Below are 24882 nucleotides of genomic sequence, written 5' to 3'. Positions count from 1 at the left end.
GCCGGGCGCTCAGCCCAGGGACTTCCAGCCTTTTCTGGTCTCAGTCTTTAAGGCTATAGATTTACTTCTCTGTGCTTTTCTGACGGCGCCCGGCAAGTTTTGAAACACAATTATTATTATTTTAATTATTATTATTCAATCGGCAGGATTTTAAATTTGTTATTATTTCTTCTTTAGCCCATGATTTACTTTGAGGCTTATTTTAAATTCTCACATGTGTGTCGATGTTTCTATCTTTTCATTGTTGGCTTCTAGTATAACTTTGTGGTCGGGAAATGTGGTCTGTATGGTGCTGCTCATTTGAATTTTATGGAAGCCTGCTTTGGGGCTGTCTAGGAGGTCAATTTTTAGAAAGGTTTCGTACCTGCATGAGATGAAGGTGGAGTCTGTATTTGCACAGGGCTTATAGATGCCCGATGCTGGAAGCTTGGCAATGGTATTGTTGAAATATTCTAGATTTTAATCAGCTTTCCATCTGCTAAGTCTATCGAGACTAATTAAAGAGTGTTGAAATGTGCCATTATGTTGGTGGGCTTGCCAGTTTCTCCCTATCTTTCCAGGAGATGTTAGAAGTTATGCACATGAGGCAACTTGATTGGGTGCATGTATGAACAAATTTAGGATTTATTTGTTTTAATTGCTGACAGTATTACAGAGTCGCCCATTTTCTCCCCTTTCCCTCCACCCAACTCCCCAAGTTTAGAATTTTTAAATCTACATAGTGAATTGAACCTTTTATTATAGTAGTAGAGGCCCAATGCATGAAATTAGTGCACAGGTAGGGTCCCTAAGCCTGGCCGGCGATCAGAGCTGATCTGGGGGAGCGACCGGTGAGCCACCTGCTCACCAGGCCCATCCTCTGCCGCTGCTGGTCAGGGCTTTTGGGTTGGGGGCAGCTCCTGCATTGAGCATCTGCCCCCTGATGGTCAGTGCGTGTCATAGCGACTGGTCATGCTGCCGGGTTTTGTTATATAGGATAAGGACCCTATTGAAATCCATGATGTATTATCTCACTGCCTACTTTGGCGTTAATATAGCCACTCCAAGTTTCTTGTCACTGACCTTGACCTCAGCCTGTGAGGACAAGGAGGAGCCCAAGAGGAATAGATGAGGAAAAGGATGCCCCGTTCTCCTCGTCTTCACCCTCATTTCCTCTGTAGCCATTTATTTTTTTTAAATATATTTTATTGATTTTTTACAGAGAGGAAGGGAGAGAGATAGAGAGTTAGAAACATTGATGAGAGAGAAACATCGATCAGCTGCCTCCTGCACATCTCCTACTAGAGATGTGCTCGCAACCAAGGTACATGCCCTTGACCGGAATCGAACCTGGGGCCTTTCAGTCCGCAGGCCGACGCTCTATCCACTGAGCCAAACCGGTTCCGGCTGTAGCCATTTATTAAATGCCCTTGGAGGCAGTGGGTGGGGTGCATTCCTGTGACCCACCCACAGAGACTTGGACTGAGAAGATCAATAACCTTCCTTTTTCAGAAGCATGTGAGGCCCACGGAGGTGGTCCATGGACCACACATGGAGACACGCTGGGAGTTTTCCTGTGAGGAGCATGACGAGAGCATCATGGGAGGAACAGCCTTATGGGTGGTTGAAGCTTGAGCCAGTTCCCCCAGCACACGCTGCAGACCTTGGGGCGGAAGCACCACCCCTTTCCCTCGAGGCAGGAGTCCCGGATGTTATTGGATGAAATGCCGTGTTTCTCTACAGAAAGCTCGGGGCTCTCCAGAGATGGTCAACTGGTAGTAACGTCCTATACTCGGTTAGGGGAGGGTACCCACAGCTGAGCCGCACTCCCTCAGCATTTTAGCAAAGCTTACAGGGGAGCCTCGGGCAAAGGCAGGACACAACCCAATGGGCTATGCGACATTTGGGATACACCAAATGGGACATGTGTCTACTTTTGATGTCTGGGTTAAAGCAGTGGCTCTCAACCTTCCTAATGCCACGACCCTCATGTTGTGGTGACCCCCAATTTCATTGTTACAAATTGAACATCATTAAATCATAGTGGTTAATCACAAAAACAATATGTAATTATATATGTGTTTTCCGATGGTCTTAGGCGGCCCCTGTGAAAGGGTTGTTAGACCCCCCCAAAGGGGTCGCGACCCACAGGTTGAGAACCGCTGGGTTAAAGTCTTGTCATAAGGCAGATTAGCATGGTGGAAAGTCCATACATGTCCTTTAGGGCCAGATAGCTCTGGGCCTGCACCCCAGCTCCTCTGTCTTTCAACTTCAAGGGCAAGTCACAGACTCTGCCTGAACCTCAGTTTCCTTAGCTCTAGAATGGGCTTAATAACACCTGCCTTAGAGATTGGTCTGACAGGGATGCAAAGTGTGTGTCTTCGTGCCTGGCCACGTGTGATGCTCGAAAACATCAGCTCCTGTCAACACATAAAGAGTCCTGAGCTAGTGGAGGAGGGGAAGGGAGAGAGAGAGTACGTGGTGGACCAGACTGGACCCTGCAGCTGGAGTTTGCTGACCTCTGACCTCTGTAGCACAATGCATTGCAAATACATTTGCCTAATGACAGCGAGCTGATGGGCGCGCTCTCCTCAGCTTTTCTTCTTGGTTGGTGTCTGCCGAGTTAGCAGTTGTACGTTGAGATAGGATTGTGTCATTTTTTGTGGCTTCTAATGCCGATATGGGAGTTTCACAGACAAGACATGAATTATTCCATCAGACTGTGGAATGCAATTTTACTTTGTATGGGATTAAAGTCTGTTTCTTTTCTTTTCTTCCTTTCTTCCTTTCTTCTTTTCTTTCTTTCTTTCTTTCTTTCTTTCTTTCTTTCTTTCTTTCTTTCTTTCTTTCTTTCTTTCTTTCTTTCTTTCTTTCTTTCTTTCTTTCTTCCTTCCTTCCTTCCTTCCTTCCTTCCTTCCTTCCTTCCTTCCTTCCTTCCTTCCTTCCTTTCTTTCTTTCTTTCTTTTATATTTTTAGAAGTCTGTTTCATTATTGTTTGGACAACACGGAGGCAGCCTGGGTAAGATGGTGGTTTTCTATGAAATGCCATTGGCCCTGTGGTGTCCAGCGTCCGAGCCCCCAGGGAGGCCCGTGTCAGAGGGATGGGCCAGGCCGCCTCGGCACGTGCTGGCCAGAGGAGGGAACCGAGGCAGGGCGGCAGCCCGGCTGCTCAGGGCAATGGGACCCGTGAGGCGGTTCTGTGTCCATGAGGTGCCAAGGCTTTGAAAGCCTCTGCCGTTAGTGTAGTGGGGTGTCTGGAGGGGGAGCCCACATGTCACGAGCTCAGGGGCCTGAGGCGACGGCACCCTCCCTCCGGAGAGGAGACAGACGTCCATCGCCTGGACGGTGCTGACGCCAGGCAGGGGAGGGCTCCCCGGGAGGCGGCTCCCTCGTCCAGCACTCGCTCCGCAGCCGCCCTGCTGGCCAGCGGCTCATGTCTCCGTTGCTGCTGATGCGCCGCGTACGCACGGGGTGGCTCTGGTTTCACGCGGCTCTGCCAACTGGAAGCGCCCGTGGCCATGGCACAAGTTGAAAGACAGCACGCGTGTCCCCAGCTCTTGGGGCAGGGACCTCAGCCGCTGCCACTAAGACACAAACAGGAGGCCGGCGCCAGACTCCCCTGCTCTGAAGGCTGAGCCGCTGCTGGGGAAGGGGCTGCGGAGAGGCCGTGTGTGCGTTTACCGACCGGGAGGGCTTTTTCACAGCGACGCTTCGCAGACACGCGTGAGAAATGAGTTTCCTTTCATCGTTCTCAAGCGCGTTTCAAAGCAAACTCGCCGAGGGAAGTCACAGGGGTGAGAGAACATATTCATATCCAGGGTAGGTGAGAAAATTAAATTGAAACTAATTGAAATTAATTTGGCATCGATTTTAAACTATCAAATAAAGAAACACATTTCAGAGTTGCCGTAGTGCCAAGGACACTGTTCCAAACCCTTCCCCACAGGGTTCTTCACACATGTACACATGCAGAATTGATTCCGGAGAGGGAGTAGGAGGGAGAGGGAGAGAAACATCAATGATGAGAGCGAATCGCACGCAGTTCCGCCTTCTTGCTTCTTGTCATTAAATGTGGCCCTGAGTCCTCAGGTGTCTGGTCTTGTCTGGGGTGGCTGGGCTGGCTCAGACCCCGTGCTGCGCCCCGACTGCAGGCAGAGCAGAGAGGTGCGGGGTGGGGCCCCGGGCGTTCCTGAACCTGGGAAATCCCTGCGGAATAGACAGCCCCGAAGCTGCAGGGCGCAGGCAGGGGTCTGGCAGCACCTACAGGGGCGTTTGCTCACGTTTCACGTAAAAGAGAGAACAGGGTCAGCTTTCCTGATACAAGGTGTGCTGGTTGGGTGGGGGGCACCTTTGGAGATAAGGGTGGCCCCACATTCCCAGCAGTTAGAGGCCGTTGGAGGACAGATGTGGGGGGGGGGGTCCCTTCTTGTATGAAGCCTCCCAGGTGCCTGCAGGGTCAGGTAGGGAGCGGGCTTGTACCAGGTCCTGCAGCCTGGCCGCAGCTACCCTCCGGCGTCCGAGGCCCTGCACCGTCCTCACAGCAGCCTGCATCACTGCGCTCACTCCAGGCCTGTCAGTCACAGACCATCCCCTCACAGCAGCCTGCATCACTGCGCTCACTCCAGGCCTGAGCCTCACAGACCATCCCCTCACAGCAGCCTGCCTCACTGCGCTCACTCCAGGCCTGTCAATCACAGAGCGTCGTCCTCACAGCAGCCTGCATCACTGAGCTCACTCCAGGCCTGTCAATCACAGAGCATTGCCCTCACAGCAGCCTGCATCACTGAGGTCACTCCAGGCCTGTCAATCACAGAGCATCATCCTCACAGCAGCCTGCATCACTGTGCGCTCACTTCAGGCCTGTCAATCACAGAGCATCGCCCTCACAGCAGCCTGCATCACTGCGCTCACTTCAGGCCTGTCAATCGCGGAGCATCGCCCTCACAGCAGAGCATGTAAATATCACATCCGTTTGACATGAAAAACAGCCGAAGCACAGAAAGAGCCAGTGTGCAACTTGTTAAACCACAGAGGTAGGAATGGCCGGAACCGAGGTCCATCGAGGCATTTTCTCCGGAGCTCGAGCTCTTCCGGCTGCTCCGACGCGGGGCCTGCCGGTCCAGGTCTGGGTTGACTCCCCCTTCGTTATGTCACAAGCTGCGTCAGGGCGGGAGCAGTGACCCGGACGCCTCCGACCTCTCCCCTAAGCACACAGGACCCCAGTGCCCCTCACCTCGTAGACAGCCGTGCCCTTTGTTGGCGGAGTTCGTTGTGTTTGTGTGAGTGGACTTTTAATTTCTTACAAACAACGTTCCGAGCAACGATCTGCTCTGGAGGGTGTTGGAGCTGCTGGGCTCTGTGACTCCATGAGCAGGTTCCAGCCACGCAGAAGCCCAGACAGAGCACACGGCGCCCTCTGGCCCCGAAGCAGAATGCGCTGCTTCTCTGGCCGCCGGCCCGGCACCGCCTGCACCTGTCGCCTGGCCAGGGTTGCCTGGACCTGCGAGAGGCTACTGTCCCGGACTCTCAGAGGCGTGCCCGCACTGCACCCTGCCTTCTTCCGGCCCCTTTCTGAGCAAGGGATTTGGAAAGAAACTAGAAGATTCTAACAGGAGGCACTCTCCTTCACACGTTTGAAAGCGCTAACAATTCTCCGGTAAATCTGGACAGAGTGGGAGGAGGAAGGAGGAGGGATCCTCCATTGGCCCCTTCTCCCAGGACCGAGTTCCTCCCCACTCGGTCCGTGTGCCGGAGTGGGCACCTGGTGGAGGCCCTGAGGGGGGAGGCCAGGGGCTGGAGTGGCGGTGGGAGCTCCCCCAGCCGGGTCAGGAGGCAGGCGAGGCCGAGATGCTCAGAGCGGGGCAGAGGGTCGGCGTAGGGACCAATAGACCATCGGTTCCTGCACAGAGTCTGTCTTGAACTCTTGGGGCCGTGCTCACCATGGTTGCCTCTGTGTGCAAACAGCTGCACATGGGCTCCTGCCTCTGTCTCTCATCCACTGGGCGTCAGACCCCCCGGCCCCACTTGGGAGCTAAGGGGTTGCCCGGAGCCCCCACGTGATCTGCCTGCGGAGTTTCTCCTTACCGTGCTGTGTTCTGCATGCCAGCCCCCACTTGCCTCTAGGCCAGCACCGGGGCTCTCGGGGTGACCAGCTGTCCCATTGCCTAGCACTGAGGGTTTCCTGTGACAGGACTTTCAGCGCCGAACCCGGCAGAATCCCGGGCAAACTGGACAGCTGGTCGCCCTCAGCGCTCCGGTAGGACAGCTGATTCACAGACGGATGGTAATGAAAAGTGGCGAACAACTTGGGTGTGTCATAGCGGGGACGGTGCCGCATAAACACAGGGCTCCCACCTGGTGCCCTGGGACCCGGGGTCCAGCTCTGTGTAGAAAACACTGTCGAAATGTCCCCACGTGGGAAACGGTGGGTGAGAAGCAGGACTGCGGATGGAGGCCTTGCGGGGCAGAGCGTGCGTGACCGCGGAGACACTTCCCGAGCTCACCGACATGGTCTCCTGCCTCTAGTTGGTGATGGCGTCATTGGTGACCTCCCCCAAGGGGATCCCAGCGGCTGGCTGCCCTCGCAGGAGGGGCCTCCTGGGGAGGGAGCAGGAGGGAGGGCCAAGGCAGCCTCTGCCCAGGGCAGCCGGTTCTGGAAACGGTCACCAGTGACCACGGCGTTTCTCCCCTCAGCACGGGCTCAGGAGGCCGGGCCGGCGAACCAGACCCGGGAAAGCGGAACTGCCTCTCTTGATCTGAATAACCAGAACGGCGATTTCGGCATTTGGAAGGAATTAAGAGTTGAATCTGACCCAGGTTTTAATAGCTGCAGTCTGTTTCAATGTATTTTTTAAAAAAATTTTTAAATTGATTTCAGAGAGGAAGGGAGAGGGAGAGAGAGAGATAGGAACATCCATGATGAGAGAGAATCATGGATCAGCTGCCTCCTGCACGCCCCACACTGAGGATTAAGCCCACAACCCGGGCCTGTGCCTTGACTGGGAATCGAACGGTGACCTCCTGGTTCATGGGTCAACCACTGAGCCACGCCGGCCGGGCAGGAAGCTGTTTCAATATCCTTCCACCAAGACAAGAACTGAGCTGTCTGTCCCATCCCCTCCTGTTGTCTCAGGGGGGTCCTAACAGCCCCTCCCCATGGAGGTCAGTCTCTCCCTGCGCTTGGGTCCCACCTACTTTCCAGCCACCACCATGGCCTGCCCACTGCCCCCCCCCCCCCCTGACATTCGCTGCCACCACATTTGAACAAGCTCAAGGGCATCTTCTCGGTAGGACACTGCCCCATGCCCACAGGTCCCTGTGCTGAGGACGCCTACCTCCTGTCCACATTCTCACCTTCCTCTTTCCCCTCCACCAGGGCTGACACCTTCCGTCCCCACCATCCCCCAGACTCAGCCCTCACCAGGGTCCAACACCCCGGCTGTCCGCTCCCCTCTCGTTCCTGGTCTCCTGTACAGCGCCACCGTGTGCCTGTGCTCGGGGCGGAGCGGGATTGACGCTGTGGGCACTGTTCTGCTCATGCTGGGCTCCCCCGTCCCCTCCCGTGCCCTCTGGCCGCTGGAGCGAGCACCTGGGCAGCTGGCACAGCGGGGCGGCCTGGTCTGCTGGGCCTACGCACTTCCGGGAACCAGGACTGATTCCCATGGTGACACACGAGTAATGCGGGTTAACTATCACGCGTTGCATCACCTCCACTGCCCCCTCCCGCCAGCGCCTGCTTGACTGGGACGCCCTTGGAGGTTCGTCTGGGTGGCTGGTGGGCGCCGTTCGTCACCTTCCCAGGGACACGCCCTCTGCGAGCAGCACAGCCTCCGGCCTGCCCGTGTTGGCGCAGAGCCCGCGTGCCGGTGTCTACCTGTGTAACCTTCCTCGTGAGGCCACATTGCATTCGCATTCCAACCCCTTTCCCCCCAACCCCGCTCCAAGGAGGCCGCTGCAGCCCCACATGCCCACCTCCCGGGAAGTCTCTCCTCCTCCATCGGAAGGGAAACCAGGTGGGGATGCGCTGTGGGGAGCCAGCACGGGAGCCACCCGGAGACCCTGCGTGTGAGTCTCATGGGCCACCTCACAGCGTCTTCCTCTCCGTCCTCGGTGTCCACCAGCAGGCGGGCGGATGCAGGGACGTGGCGCGCGCACCCCGTGGACCGTGACTCGGCCATGACTCAGCCCTAAGGAAGGTGCACATCTTGCCTCTGCAGCAACGTGCAGGGACTGGAGGGCACTGTGCTGAGTGAAATGTCAGACAGTGGGAGACACGCGCCAGATGATTTCACGTCTACGTGGGATCTAAAACACACAGCAAACGCATAAGCAGAACAGAGGGAGACTCAGACACAGAGGACCTCTTTGTGGGTGCCAGGTGGACGGGGGTGGGGCTGGGTGAAAAGGGGGAGGAATGAAGAAGCACAAGTTGGTAGTCACAGAATCGTCACGGGGTGTCAAGGCCAGCACAGGGGATGCAGGCGATAATATTGTCATAACCATGTGTGCTGTCAGGTGGGTATGAGATTCATCCGAGTGATCACATAGTAAGTTACGTAAACTCTAATCACTGGGTTGTACACCTGAAATGAACATAATATTGTAGGTCAACTGTAATTGAAAAATAAAAAATTACCCGAAGTCAAAAAAATAAAAAAAGAATTATGCGTCTTGGTCTTAAAATTGTTTGCTTTGCAAAGGAGAGAAGGTTCTAGAATCCAGTGTCACCTTGTCTGCTTGTCTTTTTCTTGGCTCAGACTAAGTAGGCAACAGGAACGCAGACGGCGGCTCAGACTGTATTAACGGTGTGGAAACGTCCCCCAAGCTACCGGTTCTGAGAGCGACGGGGACTCAGAGGGAGGCTTCGAGAAAAAGAAAACCGCTGCTGTGGTCCCGGCTTTTTCGCCTCATACCATCGTAGGTGCTTTTAGAGCAACGCGGGCAGGGCTCGTGGCGAAGAGAGGATGGCGGCGGCTCACTTACCAGGAGAGATCCTTTGGTGAAGCCTGTGCAATTATTGGTGTTTCTTTACTTAGAGCAGCGGTTCTCAACCTTCCTGATGCCGCGACCCCTTAATACAGTTCCTCATATTGTGGTGACCCCCAACCATAAAATTATTTTTGTTGCTACTTCATAACTGTAATGCTGCTACTGTTATGAATCATCATGTAAATATCTGATATGCAGGATGTATTTTCATTATTACAAATGGAACATAATTAAAGCATAGTGATTAATCACAAAAACAATATGTAATTATATATGTGTTTTCCGATGGTCTTAGGCGACCCCTGTGAAAGGGTCGTTTGACCCCCAAAGGGGTCGCTACCCACAGGTTGAGAACCGCTGTCCTAGGGGGATGTGTCTGAGCCAGAGGCAGTGAAAGGTTCAAATCTGACTTCTGACTATTCCTATCCAAGCAGGTGATTTTGTTAGAATTTTAAAAAGACGTGTTACGCTGGGGAAGGGCCGGGGTTGGGTTCCGCAGGCTCCTCTCGGGCTGGAGAGGGCGTCTCACATGGCCTCTTGCTGCTGTGTCGCCAGCGTGGCTGGCGGTGTCGTCAGAGCGCGTCCCATTAGAAAAGGGCTTTGGCCGAGTTTGAAAGGTGTGCGCGTTGCTCCCTGTTCTGACTGGATTATGAAAACCTTTGGCAGCTGTGGTTTCCAAGTGGGGAAAAGTGTTGCCAGGAATACTGAAAGGCAGGAGCTAAAATCTAGTAAAATGTCCTGGTGTTCTCCATCCTCAGGTTCCTCGTTAGGGGGCGCAGGGACAGTACCGCACCCAGGAGTCCTCGGCAGCAGATTCTAGAGGAGCTGGAGGCTGGGTGTTGGGGAAGGGCCCCCCGGAGTTAACAGGGCCCAGCCTCACCCTCGCTCGGGAGGCGGGGCCGCGGGGGTGCGAGAGGTGGTGTCTGTCTTTCCAAAGAACAGATAGAGACGGTCGTGTGTTTACTGTCCTCAAACAGGACGATGAAGCTCATGCCAGGTGTTGCTGCTGTTGTTATTACCAGTTTTTACTAGTTTTCCTGTATCTGTTTCCCCCAACCTGCAATAGATGGCTCATGGCATTCTTCCTGCTCTTCCCCTGGGTCTTACAGCCCACAAGCTGCCAATTATCACTTTATGTTTGAGAAAAATTCCCCCTCGTATCCCTGGTACTGTTTTCAAAGTGCCAAGCAAATGTGATAGAACTAATTTTCGTACCAGTAAACGTCCCCGTGTCTCTCGTTTTATGATAGCTCATTTGGTACCTTCTTTTTCCAAAACCAAAGAATCAGAAAAGGCATCTGAACGTGTATGATCATGATGAGTTTTAAGCCTTACAATATTGTAACGGATATATCCTGGCATTTCCAGTGCCCAGTGTTATTGACTGTGTTCCTTATGCCACACCTGACGTGCCCATGACTATTTGGTAACTACCAATTTGTACTTCGTAATCCCTTCGTCTTCTTCATCCAGACCTCCAACCCCCTCCCATCTGACAACCCTCAGTGTGTTCCCTGTATTTATGTGTCTGTTTCTGTTTTGTTTGTTTATATTGTTCCTAAGACCCACATATAAGTGAAATCACACGGTATTTGTCTTTCTCTGACGTAATTTACTTAAGCGTAATGCCCTCTAGGTCCATCCATACTGTCACAAATGGTAAGATTTTATTCTTTTTATGGCTGAGTAATATTCCACTGTACATGTCACTGCTTTTTAACCCAGTCATCTATTGGTGAACACTTTCGCCCATATCTTGGCTATTGTAAATAATGCTGCAGTGAACATAGGGGGGCATATATTCTTTTGAATTAGTGTTTTGGTTTTTTTCAGATGTATAACCAGAAGTAGAATCACTGTGTCATAAGGCAGTTCCATTTTTAAATTTCTGAGGAAACTCCATGCTGTTTTCCAATAGTGGTCACACCAGTCTGCATTCCCCCCAACAGTGCATGAGGGTCCCCTTTTCTCCACATCCTCGCCAGCATTTGTTGTTTGTTGACTTATTGATGGTAGCCATTCTGATAGGTGTCAGGTGATACCTCATTGTTTTGATTTGCATCTCTCAGATGACCAGTGACTTTGAGCACTTTTTCATATGTCTCTTGGCCGTCTGTGTGTCCTCTTTGGAGACGTGTCTATTCCGGTCCTTTGCCCATTTTTGAATTGGGTTGTTGGTTTCTGTGGTGCTGAGTTGTCTGAGTTCTTTATACATTTCGGATATTAACCCCTTTTGGGTTGTATTATTGATGAATATCTTCGTCCATTCAGTGGGTTTACGTTCGTTTTGTTGATGGTTTCCTTTGCTGTGCGGGAACGTTTCAGTTTGATGTAATCCCATGTGTGTGTTTATTTATTTGTTTTTGTTTCCGTTTTCCTGAGGAAAAAATTTTTAAAAACATTCTTTCTAATACCCTATGTAGGACCTGTTGTTATTCTGAGGTAGATTACTACTTGAGTAATAGAGACAGCTGCTCGGCAGACCCATTCTGGGCAGGAAGTGTCCCCTGCGGGGCTTGAATTCCGGGTGTCAGGTGTTGGCGTGTGCATCACGCAGCAGCTCCCGCAGCGCCAGCTCCTCGCCAGCACGCAGGCTGGCCCGGGTCTCGGGGCTGAGAACTCGGGCACAGAGTGAGTCAGATTTGTGCGTAGCTCTACAGGAGCTCTGCTTCAGCGGGAAGGTGGATGAGTGCATTGTTCTAAACACTAATAGTTAAATTATCCAGCAGTGTCTTCAAGGTTTAGCATGTAAATTAAGACAGATATTTAGTTAAGCTTAAGAAAGAAGTAGGAAATTTGTTTATCTCATTTTCTTAAATTATATCTGTGCAACTAGTAAGAGTAATGATATCATGATAGAGACCCCTTGTTAGCAAAGACATTATTGTCACGTCTATTCCAGCCATCATCTTTCTATTGATCTGGAAAGCTGAGCCAGGAAGGGAGCTAATGTAATGTGGAGCGGGCAGGGGAAAAGAGAACATCAGAAATGCTTTACGTCTGAGATTCCAACCTTCCACATCATGACACTAACACTTCATTCAATTATATCCCCAATAGTTCAATGGAATAGAGAAAAAAAACTTAGCTAGGGAATTCTGAAAGACCCATTTATTTCAGTACTAGAGGCCCAGTGCATGAAATTTGTCCACGGGGCGGCGGGGTGTGGGGTGGGGGAGGGAGGTGTCCCTCAGCCCGGGCTGCGCCCTCTCACAATCCAGGACCCCTCCGGTAGGGTCCCTAGGCTTGGCCGGCGATCAGGGCCTATCGGGGCTTTCCTTCCCAGCTGCCGGCAGCTGGCCCCGCCCTCGCTGCTACCACAGCTTTGCCATCTGTGTGGCACTGCCCTCCCTAGCCCACCACCAGTTGCCTTCCTCTGTGGGTGATAGGCGTGGGCTACAATGCTTGGCTGGCCTGGGCCTCCCTCTGTGGGGCAATCGCTGGCCAGCCCCACACACCTGCCACAGCATCGCCAGCCGGGTAGCCTGGGCCTCCCTCTTTGGAGCCCCGTAATAGATCGCCCAGCAAAGGGAGGCCCTGCCTACAATCGATCGCTGCGCAGAGGGTGGCCTGGGTCTCCCTCTTTGGGGTGATTGCGGAGTTCACTCCCCCCTCACCCCCCTGATCGATCGTCCCACCTGCTGGTGGCCTGGGCCTCCCTCTTCGGGGCGATCGTGGGGTGATGGCGGGGCCCCCCGACTAATCGCATCGCACCTGCCTTGGCTGGCCTGGCGCCAATGCATGTCATAGCGTGGTCGTCCGGAAGGTCGTCCAGATGGTCATCCTGCTGTTTGGTCGTTCGGTTGATTTGCATATTACGCTTTTATTATTATAGATGAGCTAGTTAATCTTCTGAATGAAATAAGACATTCACTTTAGAATCATTTTATAGCCTGAAAGCTAATTTCATGTGATTTTAAATGTAGAAATTAAATATTATAATGTAGGTATTATGTTATTAGAACCAAAGTGTGCTAATTTCCAATTTTATCTAACTAAATTTGTGTTAAAAAATAACATAAAAATTCTCTTTCACTTTACGTATTAATTGATTGTATTTCACAGCCCATGCACAGCTTGGGTGGAGAAAGCGCAAGCCATCCCTGCTGGGACGTGAGAGCACAGCCTCCCACTGGCAGACCAGCTGGAAGTTAGGGGGGGCGATTCCCCAGAAGTAGGAGAGCCACAGAGAGCACAAATCCCAGAGTCTGAATGTAACCTCCTCCCAAATCCCAGAGGTGACCACCAGAGGGCCAGATTGTACAAGGCCACTGCCAAGAAGCCATAAAATTGAGCTAAGTTACCGACTGCCATATCACAGGCTGTCCGAGTTTGCAGTGTGAGTCCAGATAAGTTAACTTCCCACCGGAACAAAAGCCTACAATCATTAGGAGAGCACGGCAGGAATCAGAGAGGCCTACCTGACTGTTATCTGCCAGCGATAAGCCCCGCCCTTTGACAGCTCAAGCCAATAAGACAAAGAACAGGAAATGTGATCATGGGAGGAGGTGGGGGTGGGGGTGGGGGGGAGCAGAGTGGCAAAAGTGGCCAAAAGGGGCTGACTCTAATGGTCTTAGGTGTTGGATTTAGTAGCCAACGACTTTAAAACAGCTATAAATGCATTCAACCAATTAAACTATGTTCAAAGAATTAAAGGAAAAAATGGTCTTAATGAATAATAGAGAATCGCAACAGAGAAATAGAAACTTAAAAATGGAAATTCTAAAACTGAAAACTATATTAAACTGAGATGACAAATTTACTAAATGGGCTCAATAGCAGATTGGAAATGACAGGAGGAAGAGTAAGTGAACTTGAAGGTAGACCCATAGAAATGACCCAGTCCTGAGAAAGAAAAAAGGTGTAGACAAACAGCGCCCGGGACACCTGAAGGACCACCTTAGGGGGCCAGCATGCAGAACCCCAGTTCTGCCTGTGAAGCCGCTTGTGGTCAGGGAAGGATGGCAACATGTCAGAGCTGCAATCTGCCAGGAATGAGTGTGAAGGGTTTAACTCTATCTAGAGCATAGTTCTTGATTTGGGTTTTTATTTTTTAAATCTTTATTGTTGAAAATATTACATATGTCCCTCTTTTCCCCCATTGACCTCCTCTAGCCCGCCCTTGCCCCTTGCCCCAGGCCTATCCACCCTGTTGTCTGTGTCCATGGGTTATGCATATATGCACACAAGTTCTGTGGTTGATCTGTTCCCATCTGCCCACCCTTCCCTGCCATCCCTCTGAGGTTGGACAGACTGTTCCATGCTTCTATGTCTCTGGATCTATTTTGTTCTTCAGTTTATTTTGTTCATTAGATTTCACATTTTTTTGTGTTTTTTTACATTTTTACTTCCTAAAGTTCATGTGCAACTAAATATCATTGAAAGACTTCTACGAAGATAAACTCCACCCCCACCCTCACTCATCTCTGATTCCCCACTCACAATTATCTAGATATATAAAAGCCTAAGCGACTGAACAACCAAACAACTGGTCGACCAGTCACTATGATGCCGCACTGACCACCAGGGGACAGACACTCTACGCAGGAGCTGCCCCCTGGTGGTCAGTGCGCTCCCACAGCCAACCTCCTGTGGCCGGCCAACCTCCTGCGGGCTCTCCCCTGGCCGGCCAACCTCCCTTGGCCCCCATCTGTCAGCCCCCATTGGCCCCAATCGCCAGCCAGGTTGAGTGACCCCACCTGTGCATGAATTTGTGCACCGGGCCTCTAGTTTCGAACATCATTGTCAGCAAAAGCGCCCACTCTATCCACCCCATTCCACCTTTTGATGGATAGTGTATGGAACCCTGGAGACCCCTTCCTGCCTTCTCCTCACCTTAATTCCCTCCGTGGAATTCTTCCCCACCTTTCTAATATTCAGTATAGAATTTCTTTGTTTTTCCAAAGTGGGTGTAGTTGTACATTGTTCTAAGATACATAAAAATAATACACACTCCATGCAAAGAAGGCACAGAAAAGGGATGAAGACAAAATCACCTGCCATCCAGCCACTCGCAGCGTTTCAGTTGCCTTACCAGGAGCCCTTTCCCCTGATATTCACACGCCTGTGCTGAAATGCAGTTTTGTTTGCATCTATGGAATCATCTGCCTCATTTTATAACCTGATTTTTAAATCAACCAAAATGTGGTTTCTTTCCACATCAATGAATATAGACCAAGAGCTGACTTTCAGTTACTCAGCAGAGAAAGCTGAATCCCAAGCCAGGGCATCAGGGGGGTGGGGAGGGCGGGCGCCTGGGAGAATGGTGTATTTGGGGAGGGGCAACAAAAAGAAACAGGCTCTCACCTTAGAGGTGCGGGGGATGTGCGGGTGTTTGCAGCAGGAGGGACCTTGGCTCTCCTCTGCCACCTGCCACCTGCCATTCCAGCCGCGTCTTTCTCCACTCCCAGAGGCCCCTCGTCTTTAGGCACCCTCGATTAGTGAGAGAAAGCGTAAACATTTTAAGAAGAGTAACTGCACGTCTTCACTACAAAGAAGCAAAGTGGCCTGAACGTCGTGAAGAGCCTAAGTTAGTAAACGACAAGGTGTGATTACTAAAGTCGACTGAGTTTTTCCATTTCTCCCAACTTCACAAGCTCAGACCAAAAGGCATCTAGTTAGAGGACATCTCTCCATCACCTTTTGAAGTTTACTTGCTTGACCGTATGGTAAAGCTCCGCTGTTATCGATCCGGGAGGGCAGCTGGAGGACAGGGTCTCTGTGAGCCCTTTATCACTCAGGGGCCTCTTTATGCCGGTGAGGTCACCCTGTTCTAGGCGATCTGCAGACTCGGGCTTCCTCTCTGTCTCTCTCATCTCCCTGGAATCTTGTTCTGTCCTGGAGCCAGGCCATCTGCTCTGGGCCTTTCCACGCTCAACCTTCCAGATTTTTCCTCTCTTCTTTAGAAACTCCTCCTCCTAGCCCGAGCTTTTATGATGCCTCTGGTTTCCTGAGTAAGAAACTTCCTGTCCCGCCCCCTGGGCCTCACTCCCTTCCCCATTGGGTGGTGGGGAGACGGGTGGTTCCTCAGCTTAAACTCTGAGCTGGGCACCCCACGCGTTGCAGGCAGATCTGCACCTCGGTGGCATTCATGCTCCTGTCCATGTGTCTGGGCTGCCGTCACCCCCTCAAATACCCTTCTTTTCCCTTTAATTTTCCCTCTAAACCCAGCTCATTGTGGACGGGTCAGTTTATGCCCCACCTTCCTCGTGCGTCTGACTGGCTGGGCACCCAGGCCATTTCTTCCTCTGAAGTCCTCTTGTATTTGCAGCCAATCCCATTCACTTTAGATCTTGATGGCTCTTCCCTCGCTTCATATCAGTTGACCTCGACTCACTTGACCACGGATCAGCTCCTCAGGGAGGTGGAAACCAGGCACGCACTCACTGGCATTCCCAGCCTTGTCTGCATCGCCATGCCAACCACGCCAGTGGGAGCCCCTGGAAATACCTGAAGATGCGCTTCTGTGCCTGCAGCTCATCGGATGCTGCTTGCCTACCCTCAAAGCACTCATTGTTGGTATTAAGTCGCCCAAATCATCCCCTCAGATCACGGTAAAGATGCTTTTATTATGCCTGGAACCCGCAATGACACCCTTTCCTCTCATGGAGGCCCAGCCCAGATCATTTTCTCTAGGGTTATAATCGTTCTTAACCGTTATTAGGCTCCCTTATGGTGTCTTCTTGTCGATTTGAACCTGCCCGTGGAGGCCAACAGGACATTGTTTTGGCCAGTGACCCATGTAGCCGGGGCACCCCGCACCCCAGGGTCACGCTGAAGGCGTAAGGGATGCTGTTAACACTGATGGAGAGTGTAATGGCTGCTGATTTTGACCTAAGAGCTGATTAGAAATGGTTGCGTTTACCACTCATTCTTAGAAAATCACAACTCAGGCACATAGATCGCGTCGGAGTCTTCCCTTCTCCCTCAACAGTACAAACAGCGCTGAGCGGGACTTCTCCCGGCCGCGGCGGAGCAACACGGTGATGTTCTAAGCTCAGAAGCTCTGACGTGCATTCATTCAAAAGGCGAAACCAGACGACGTGCAAAGGCCGCTGCCAGGCCTCAGGGCCCTTTCCCCGGGTTTCAGGAGCAGACAAGCCCCTCCTGAGTGTCCAAGTCTTTCGAATACCTGCACTTTCCCCTTATTTATTCCCTTGATCTGTGCATAGGGAGGACATTCCCCTGCCCCGGTGTAAAGGCTCGTGTGGAACCAAAACTGTAAGGCATGTCTAAGAGGACGTGGCCCTGGCATTTATCGTTACGACTCAAATTCACGTTCCGCCCGTTTGGATTCTAACTGCCAGGAAGCGCTAAGGAAAGCCCTTGGTTGCAAACCCCTCCGAAGTGTCTGATTGGCTAGAGCTGTGCTTTCTGCACGACGAGCCATGTGATCCCTCCAGTTACAGACACCGTCGTCGGAGGGTTTGATCGGATTGGCTTTCTGCTCACGCCACGGGGAGTGGTTGGCTGTGTGTACAGACGACCGGGGGGTAATGAAGACCAGCACGGGTGCGCCTGGGTTTATGCGCAGTTAAAAATAACTTTTGAAATCCTGGCATGTACCCTGGGAAAAAGATGCCTCGCTTGTTCTAGAGGGATCGCCTCAGGGAAAAGACACGGCATTTGTGGCTTTGACTCAGACGTGGGTACATCTGACAAGAGGTGTTCTCGGTCTCCTGGGAACTACACGTTCCTCGAGCTTCGTTTCAGGAAAAGGGCCTGAGCCGAGGGTGCTCGTTGGCTTCGGGGTCTGCTGGCCCTTCCGTGAGCAGGAAAGATGCTGCCGACCCGGAGCTGTGGCAGCAGCAGGCAGTGAGCCCAGAGCGGGTAGGAGGCACCGGCCCAGCGAGAGTCACACACACACCTCTGAGTCCTGTGACTGCAGGGCTGGCTCCATCTGGACACGTGTGTGAGTGTGTGTGTGTGTGCGTGCGCACGTGTGTGCTTTTCCTCACCGGTACGTAAGTTAGTGTCGTACTCTGAAGAGATGGCTGGCTCCCAGCCACGAAACCAGAAGCCAGGCTAGGTGTCTGAGCAGGAGGGGATTTAATAGAAGGGTTTGCGCTGCAGCCATTTGGAAGGGCTAGAGAGCAAGGAGCGGAGGACAGGAAGGGCAGCTCTCACAGCGGCTCCACCGGCCACCACGTTCCAGAGCCTGTGGCCCTACATCCCTGACCTGGGGAGGGGGGAGTAGGAACTGGGAGGAGGGGGTAAAGGGGGGGAATGGGAGATATCTGTAATACTATCAACAAAAAATACATATTTAAAAAGAAATTACACCCTTGGCAGTTATTGCGACTGACAGAACGTATTTATAAATCAATGTAAAAGTTGCATGTGATCAATGTTTAAATTTTGTTTAAGGGGCATATGAGCACACGTATTTGAAGATCACGGGCCTATGGCAAGATGAGGTCGGGTTTTGAGGCTAAGTGTAGCCACCGTCTTCTGTGTGTTTCCTTGTTCTCCAGTTTGACCTGGTGTGTGCCGATGCTTGGATGCTGGACCTCACACAAGCCATCCTGAACCTGGGCTTCCTGGCCGGAGCCTTCACCTTGGGCTACGCAGCGGACAGGTAGGCCGCAGGGCGACAGCCACTTCACGTCACTGTGTCCCGGGGGGTTGTGTGGGGATGAAATGTCAGCTGTTAGAAAAGCATTCTTCCTAAGTGCAGAGGCCATGTTCATTCCTCTCCTCACGACAGTCTTTTCTTCTTAAGCCGGGTGTCCTTTCTCCTCGAGCTGCACGGTGGGGGGCTGCTCCGTGGGCGGGAGCGTCCGGTGGGCCCGGCCCAGCGAGGCAGCGGCTGCACGTGGGCTGGCGGGCGCTGCTGCCGCCCCGGAGCCGAGTCTCTGGCTTCCCCAACTCCCTGGCGCTGGATTCATTTAGTCGTAGGTCAGCCCCTCCAGGTTTGTTTCATTTCATTAAAAAGACGACCTGCATTTTAGTTACAGATTCCACGCTCTGCAGAGAGAAGGTTTCTCAAAACTCCTCAGGGAGTTGTATCTGCCGTTTAGCATCTGCGAGTGGCCCAGGTAGTGGCAGGCGCAGTGCGTGCACGTGTCTACGATGGTCACGCTTTCCCTTCAGATACTTCCGTGTGCCACACTGTGGGTGTTGGCTGTTGTGTTCATGTCTGGCTATTCCTTTATTCCAGTTCTGACTACGGAAATGCTTGTAGCAATTTAATCTCACTCTCTAGACCCGTCAGCACAGGGATTATAGGACCCTTGACTTATATGGCTTTCCATTGCTCCGGGCACTCCAGCCCGGCCTGGGTGGGACCTTGTGACCATGTTCGCAGTGGGCGGTGCTAAAGGTACCCCCAGAGACCTGCCCACAGCAACGAATGCGCTAACTCAAGACAGCAAAGCACCCCACAGCCTGTCGCCAGTGTCCACCTGAGTGTGAGCAGCCCGGGACTGCAGAACGGTGGCGCTTTGGTCTTGTCCTTGCCCTTCGTCCGCTCTGAGGCTCCCGTTGCTGTGCCCCACGACCCGCTTCTGCCCGCGACTCTCTCCTTGGTCCTCTGTGTCTGGGGGTCTTTCCCGGGCTTTACGTGTCTTTTTCTACGGCTTCTACTTCTAGCCCTTTCACTCCATCTTCCCCTTTCCAATCTCCCCAGGTAGCGCTTTCTCTCCTGGCTGCCTGCGATTTGGGATTGAGTGACATCTTTTTCGTATGCGTTGCTTTAATTGTGTTGCTGCTCTTCTGAAGCTAAACATTGGCTTTTGCTTCTTCTGCGTGTTTTTCTGGCAACGCCCATAAACATGTCTTCACACTGAAGGAACTGGGGATGGTCAGTGTTATAGTGGGCCCCGCGGTGTTAGGAGGAGACATGCGTTTTGGTCCTGGGGAGACGACAGACCCATGAATACTTCTGCCTCCCCACACGGCCAACCAGCTTCCAGCTCCTCCTCCTCTTTGTAGTCTTGAAGGAAAGGATCGAAACAAGTTAATAGGCCACACCACTGCAGGAGGGGCGGAGAGTGAATTTAAAAACGAGGCTAGCCGAAACCGGTTTGGCTCAGTGGATGGAGTGTCGGCCTGCGGACTGAAGGGTCCCGGGTTCGATTCCGGTCAAGGGCATGTACCTGGGTTGCGGGCATATCCCCAGTAGGAGATGTGCAGGAGGCAGCTGATCGATGTTTCTCTCTCATCGATGTTTCTAACTCTCTATCTCTCTCCCTTCCTCTCTGTAAAAAATCAATAAAATATATTAAAAAAAACAAAACGAGGCTACTTCTGTCTCTGCTCTGCTGACTGAAGCAAGATGCTCTACCTGTGAACTTGGTGGGAAGTGCCAGGGAAAATGTTATCATGTCAAATCTCTTAAAGGTCACTGGCAACAAGTTTTCACAGCCGATAATTCAGCACAACTCCACGGAACCATTCAGCATCAGACTGGCAGGTTTTTGGGTACACAATACCCTGTTCCCTTTTCCTAAACTACATAATCATATTGTATAAATGGTGAAAATAAAATACAAAAGTCAACTCACATTGGTTTGAACTTTATAAAGAACTTTCACTGAAGAAAAGTAAAACAAACTAACAAAAACACAGAAGCCAGCAAACCGAGACTTGGCGCACTGAGGAAACTTACCCCAGACCCTGTCCCCGCCTCTTTCAGCGGCACATACCCCGGCCGTCCTCCATCGCGGAGCAGAAGTCTAAGGTGATCCCGTCCTCTCTCTCTCCGCAAACAGGTACGGCCGAATCGTCGTTTACCTGATATCCTGTTTCGGTGTTGGCGTCACCGGCGTGGTGGTGGCGTTCGCACCAAACTTCCCTGTGTTTGTGGTCTTCCGCTTCCTACAAGGCGTGTTTGCAAAGGGGACATGGATGACCTGCTATGTGATCGGTAAGTCATGCCGCGCCCCGCCTGCCTGGGAAGAGGGCTGGGTGGCGAGCCCTGCGGGGCTAGTCGGCCTTCCTGGTGGCCCTGTGCTGCAGGCCATTGTTCCCGCAAACAGCAGGGTGCAGGGCGAGACGCTGCCTCTCTAGGAACTGCAATGCCACCTGACTTTGGGGACCAAATATGGAATGTCACGCAATACTGGGGTGACCGCTTTCTGAATCATAATTCTCCCGGGAATTGCCTACTTCATCCCCATACTGTTATCACAGGATTTTTTTTGCTTTGCTTTATTAGAGATTAATTTTTACTAAAATTTCAGTCGTTCCTTGAAACATTTCTGAAGAATGCTCTGTGTGTCTCTGTGGTAGAGTTCGAGATGACACTCCGTGTTCTGTTCCTTCCACGTAAGTGGGGGGCCTGAACGCGAGGAGCCTTCTAGTTAGGGGACCTTTGCTATCTTCCCGAACTAGAGAGTGTGACCTTCTGGGATTGAGAGAGAGGGCGCCTTGCCTCCGCTCTTTGCTCATGTTACTGGGAAAGTCCTGGCCGCTGCCTTTGGCTGTTTCCGGTGGTGTCTGGATGGGTGCCCTTCTCTGCGGGTCACGGTGGATGTGTGACCAGGGAGATCTGATGATCCCGCTCCCTCCTGTTATGCTAGGCAGTTCATCCCCAAGCAGCACCCCTTTGGAGGCCCCTGAAGGTCTTTCAATGGACGAGAAAGGAGAGAGTGTTCGGAGGGTTGACTGCTGCTGCCTGGGGCGGAAGGGATAACTTTGAAATATGAAGCGTTTTTAAGGAAACCCAAGTCGAGTGAATGTTCAAAGTTGTGGTGTTAGGGCAAGAAGGAAGTGTAGCCTGGGATGATCAGAATAGACTTGGCCACAGATAGAGATCGATTGGGAAGGGGGCGGGGGGGGAGCGGGGGGAGGGGGAGGATGCCAGCCACAAAAATCCCCAGTGATTTGTGTCAATCTTCACCCAAGGATATTTTCTTCATTGATTTTTCGAGAGAGTGGAAGGGAAGGAGAGAGACACAGAGAGAAACATTGATGTGAGAGGGAAGAGACATACCGATTGATTGCATCCCTCATGTGCCCCGACTGGGGCTGGGGATAAAAGCTGTAATCGAGGTACATGTGTCCTTGACCCGAATTGAACTGCGACCCTTCAGTCTGCGGGCTGACGCTCTCACCACTGAGGAAACTGGCCAGGACCCACCACTCCCCATCCCCAGGGATTTTTAAAGAAATATCACCACGTGAAATGTCCAGCACAGTGGAGAGAATTACCATTTGAGAGAAACTACCTTGTGATAGTGAACAAATGTGTAGAGCCTAATATTCCTAACGAGTCTCCTAAAGAGACTATGACATGCATACTTTTAGAGAGCAGAGATGAAATCTGACCAGGTTATTATGTTTATTATGTTGATGTTTTCCTAATTGCAATGACTTCCCAAAATAGTCATCATGGAAACTTCCCTAAAACCAACACTTACCCTCTGTGTGTTCCCAGAAGAGTGCGGCCGGGTGTGAGAGGGGCAGGGACGCTGTGGGTAGCGGGTGACGGGATGGGGGGGAGTGGGGAGTGGAGAGCGTAGCCCCCTGTCTGGCTGTCTGGGAAGCACGGCTCCCTCACACCAGCTGGGGAGGCTGGGCTGGGCGAGCTCTGTGGCCCGCAAGCAATGCGGATGATGCAGCAGGTGCAGCCTCTGTTTATTTGCTTTGGAGCCGATCTTGAGGTTCCCAGACCTCTGTGTTTGTTTCCCCTCAGTGACAGAAATCGTGGGTTCAAAGCAAAGGAGGATTGTGGGAATCGTGATTCAGATGTTCTTCACTCTGGGAATCATCATCCTCCCGGGAATTGCCTACTTCATCCCCAACTGGCAGGGCATCCAGCTGGCCATCACGCTGCCCAACTTCCTCTTCCTCCTCTACTACTGGTAACAGGGCTTTCCTCATTACTGGGTTTATGCTTGATCCATGGCCATGTAGACTCTACGCTTCTTGGGCAGTGATGGCGAACCTATGACACGCGTGTCAGAGGTGACACGCGAACTCATTTTTTTTGGGTTGATTTTTCTTTGTTAAATAGCATTTAAATATATAAAATAAATATCAAAAATATAAGTCTTTGTTTTACTATGGTTGCAAAGATCAAAACATTTCTATATGTGACACGGCACCAGAATTAAGTTAGGGTTTTTCAAAATGCTGACACGCCGAGCTCAAAAGGTTCGCCATCACTGTTCTAGGGCAACGTGAACATGGAAACCATTCGGGGATTGTGCCTGACATCTCCAGAACGGCGATGGGCGTTGAGAATTTCTAGAGAACTTGAAAATCTATAGAGATTATTCATTGATTACTTGACTAGTAGTTGTTACTAAACTAAATTAATGAAATAGCAGAACACAAATTATATTTCATTTTGTAATATCTTCATGAAAACTACAAGGCAAAAACAAAGAAGCAAACACATATCTGCCAGTATTTCAACACAAAATAAATGCAATGAAATTGATTTGCTTCCCTGTATATTCTATGAAGCAAATTAATGTTGCTCAGAAACTCTCTGAGGAATAAGGAAATGTTAAGAGCATGAGAAACGTCACCAGAAAGCTGCAGGTCTATGCATTTGACTCTGAGTGGACCTGTTTTAATCATTCCTCTCACTTTGACCCATGGTCACATCTCTTTCCATAATTTGAGTTTTTAGCCGTGTCCCGAATGCTCACTAAATCCCAGCTCTTTCCATGCGTAACGGGGACACTGGATTCCAGGGGCGCCTGGCCTTGCGAGAGCGATGTAATACGTCACTGTGTTTATCAAGGGCAACGGTCCCGCTATCGAGTGGGCGTCTTTTCCTTCCACAGTAAACCTGCAGAGATCACCTGTGTGTTTGAGAATCTTCTAAACTTGAAGATTCTCCTACTTTTGCATCGAATGAAAAGACCCATTTTGATAGAGAAACTCGAGTCATAAAAGTCTAGGTTTTGAAATTCCCACTCGTAACTCAGAAATGCTTTCTCCTTCCAGGGCGGTTCCCGAGTCTCCCCGCTGGCTGGTGACTCGGAAGAAAGGAGACGAGGCCCTAAAGATTCTGCGGAGCATTGCCAAGTGCAATGGGAAGTACCTCTCGCCCAGCTTCTCGGAGGTACTGTTACCTGTCACTAAGACAGCTATGGTTAAAGTGGTGAGCTCGTCACTGGGGCGCGTGCTACCAAACCTCTCAGCCATGTTTAGTTTGGCTGTAAGAAAGAAAACCGTGGCGAGAATCAGGAGGTGCATTAAAGCAGAAATGTTGGTGAAGTTTAGTAGCATTGTGTTGAGGTTCACTGGTCATTTAGTCCACACGTCCATAGATGCGCCAGGCTACTTGAATTGCTATACTCGGCCTACTGTACAGGCGCCATTGCATTGAATCATTCATTCATCATCATTGAACAAACTATAAATCTTTGCTGGACGTTCAGTTTAGTCTAAAGATGTGTCTTTGCCTTTAGTCTCGGAAGTGCTGTGTGTTTGAACCAGAGCTTGAACAAGAACGTAATACTTCTCCCTCCATCTCTCTCTTCCTTCCTTCTTTCTTCTTTACTTCCTCCAGCTCAGGCTTGTGGGTACCGCTGTATCGCTGCTCTGAGAGAAATTGGGGGATTAAAAGCTTATTACTTGTCCTCAGGAAGGTCTGATATGCAGTTGAAGACACACACATGTGTTTGGAGCACCCCTGAATAATTAGGGGACAGCATATAAAATAGGTGACCATGCTGTGCTGCAGAGACGAAAGTGAACGCAGAATAACAGGAGGGTTATTATGAAAGGGGTCTTAGAGAAGAATTTGGGGCAGATATGAATCTTGGACGCAGCCCTTTAAGAACATGAGGTTGCTAACATTGCTTTCTCCGTAGCATCCAGTTTGTTTTGATAGAAGCGTTCTGGTGAAACTCGAGGTTCTGTTGGTTTTAGCGCCGCCTCTCCGGCCCCCGGAGCTTGCTCAGATATAGTATCTGGGTTTCTGCCGTCTCCTCTCGCCCTCACGTTAGGCTGCAA

General features: G+C 51.3%; 1 protein-coding gene across 1 annotated transcript in view; it reads left to right on the top strand.

Moving 5' to 3' along the window:
- Positions 1–24882, top strand: part of SLC22A3 (solute carrier family 22 member 3) — a 63568-nt gene that overhangs the window by 4439 nt on the left and 34247 nt on the right. The window contains exons 2-5 of the mRNA XM_059699894.1: positions 18441–18544; positions 20679–20833; positions 22604–22772; positions 23869–23986. Coding sequence (XP_059555877.1) covers positions 18441–18544; positions 20679–20833; positions 22604–22772; positions 23869–23986 — 546 coding nt within the window. The remainder of the gene's footprint in view (positions 1–18440; positions 18545–20678; positions 20834–22603; positions 22773–23868; positions 23987–24882) is intronic.

The sequence above is a fragment of the Myotis daubentonii genome, chromosome 6, assembly GCF_963259705.1.
Source record: "Myotis daubentonii chromosome 6, mMyoDau2.1, whole genome shotgun sequence".
Taxonomy (NCBI): domain Eukaryota; kingdom Metazoa; phylum Chordata; class Mammalia; order Chiroptera; family Vespertilionidae; genus Myotis; species Myotis daubentonii.
The sequence above is the reverse complement of the archived record's forward strand: the minus strand, read 5'-3'. Positions and strand labels throughout refer to the sequence as shown.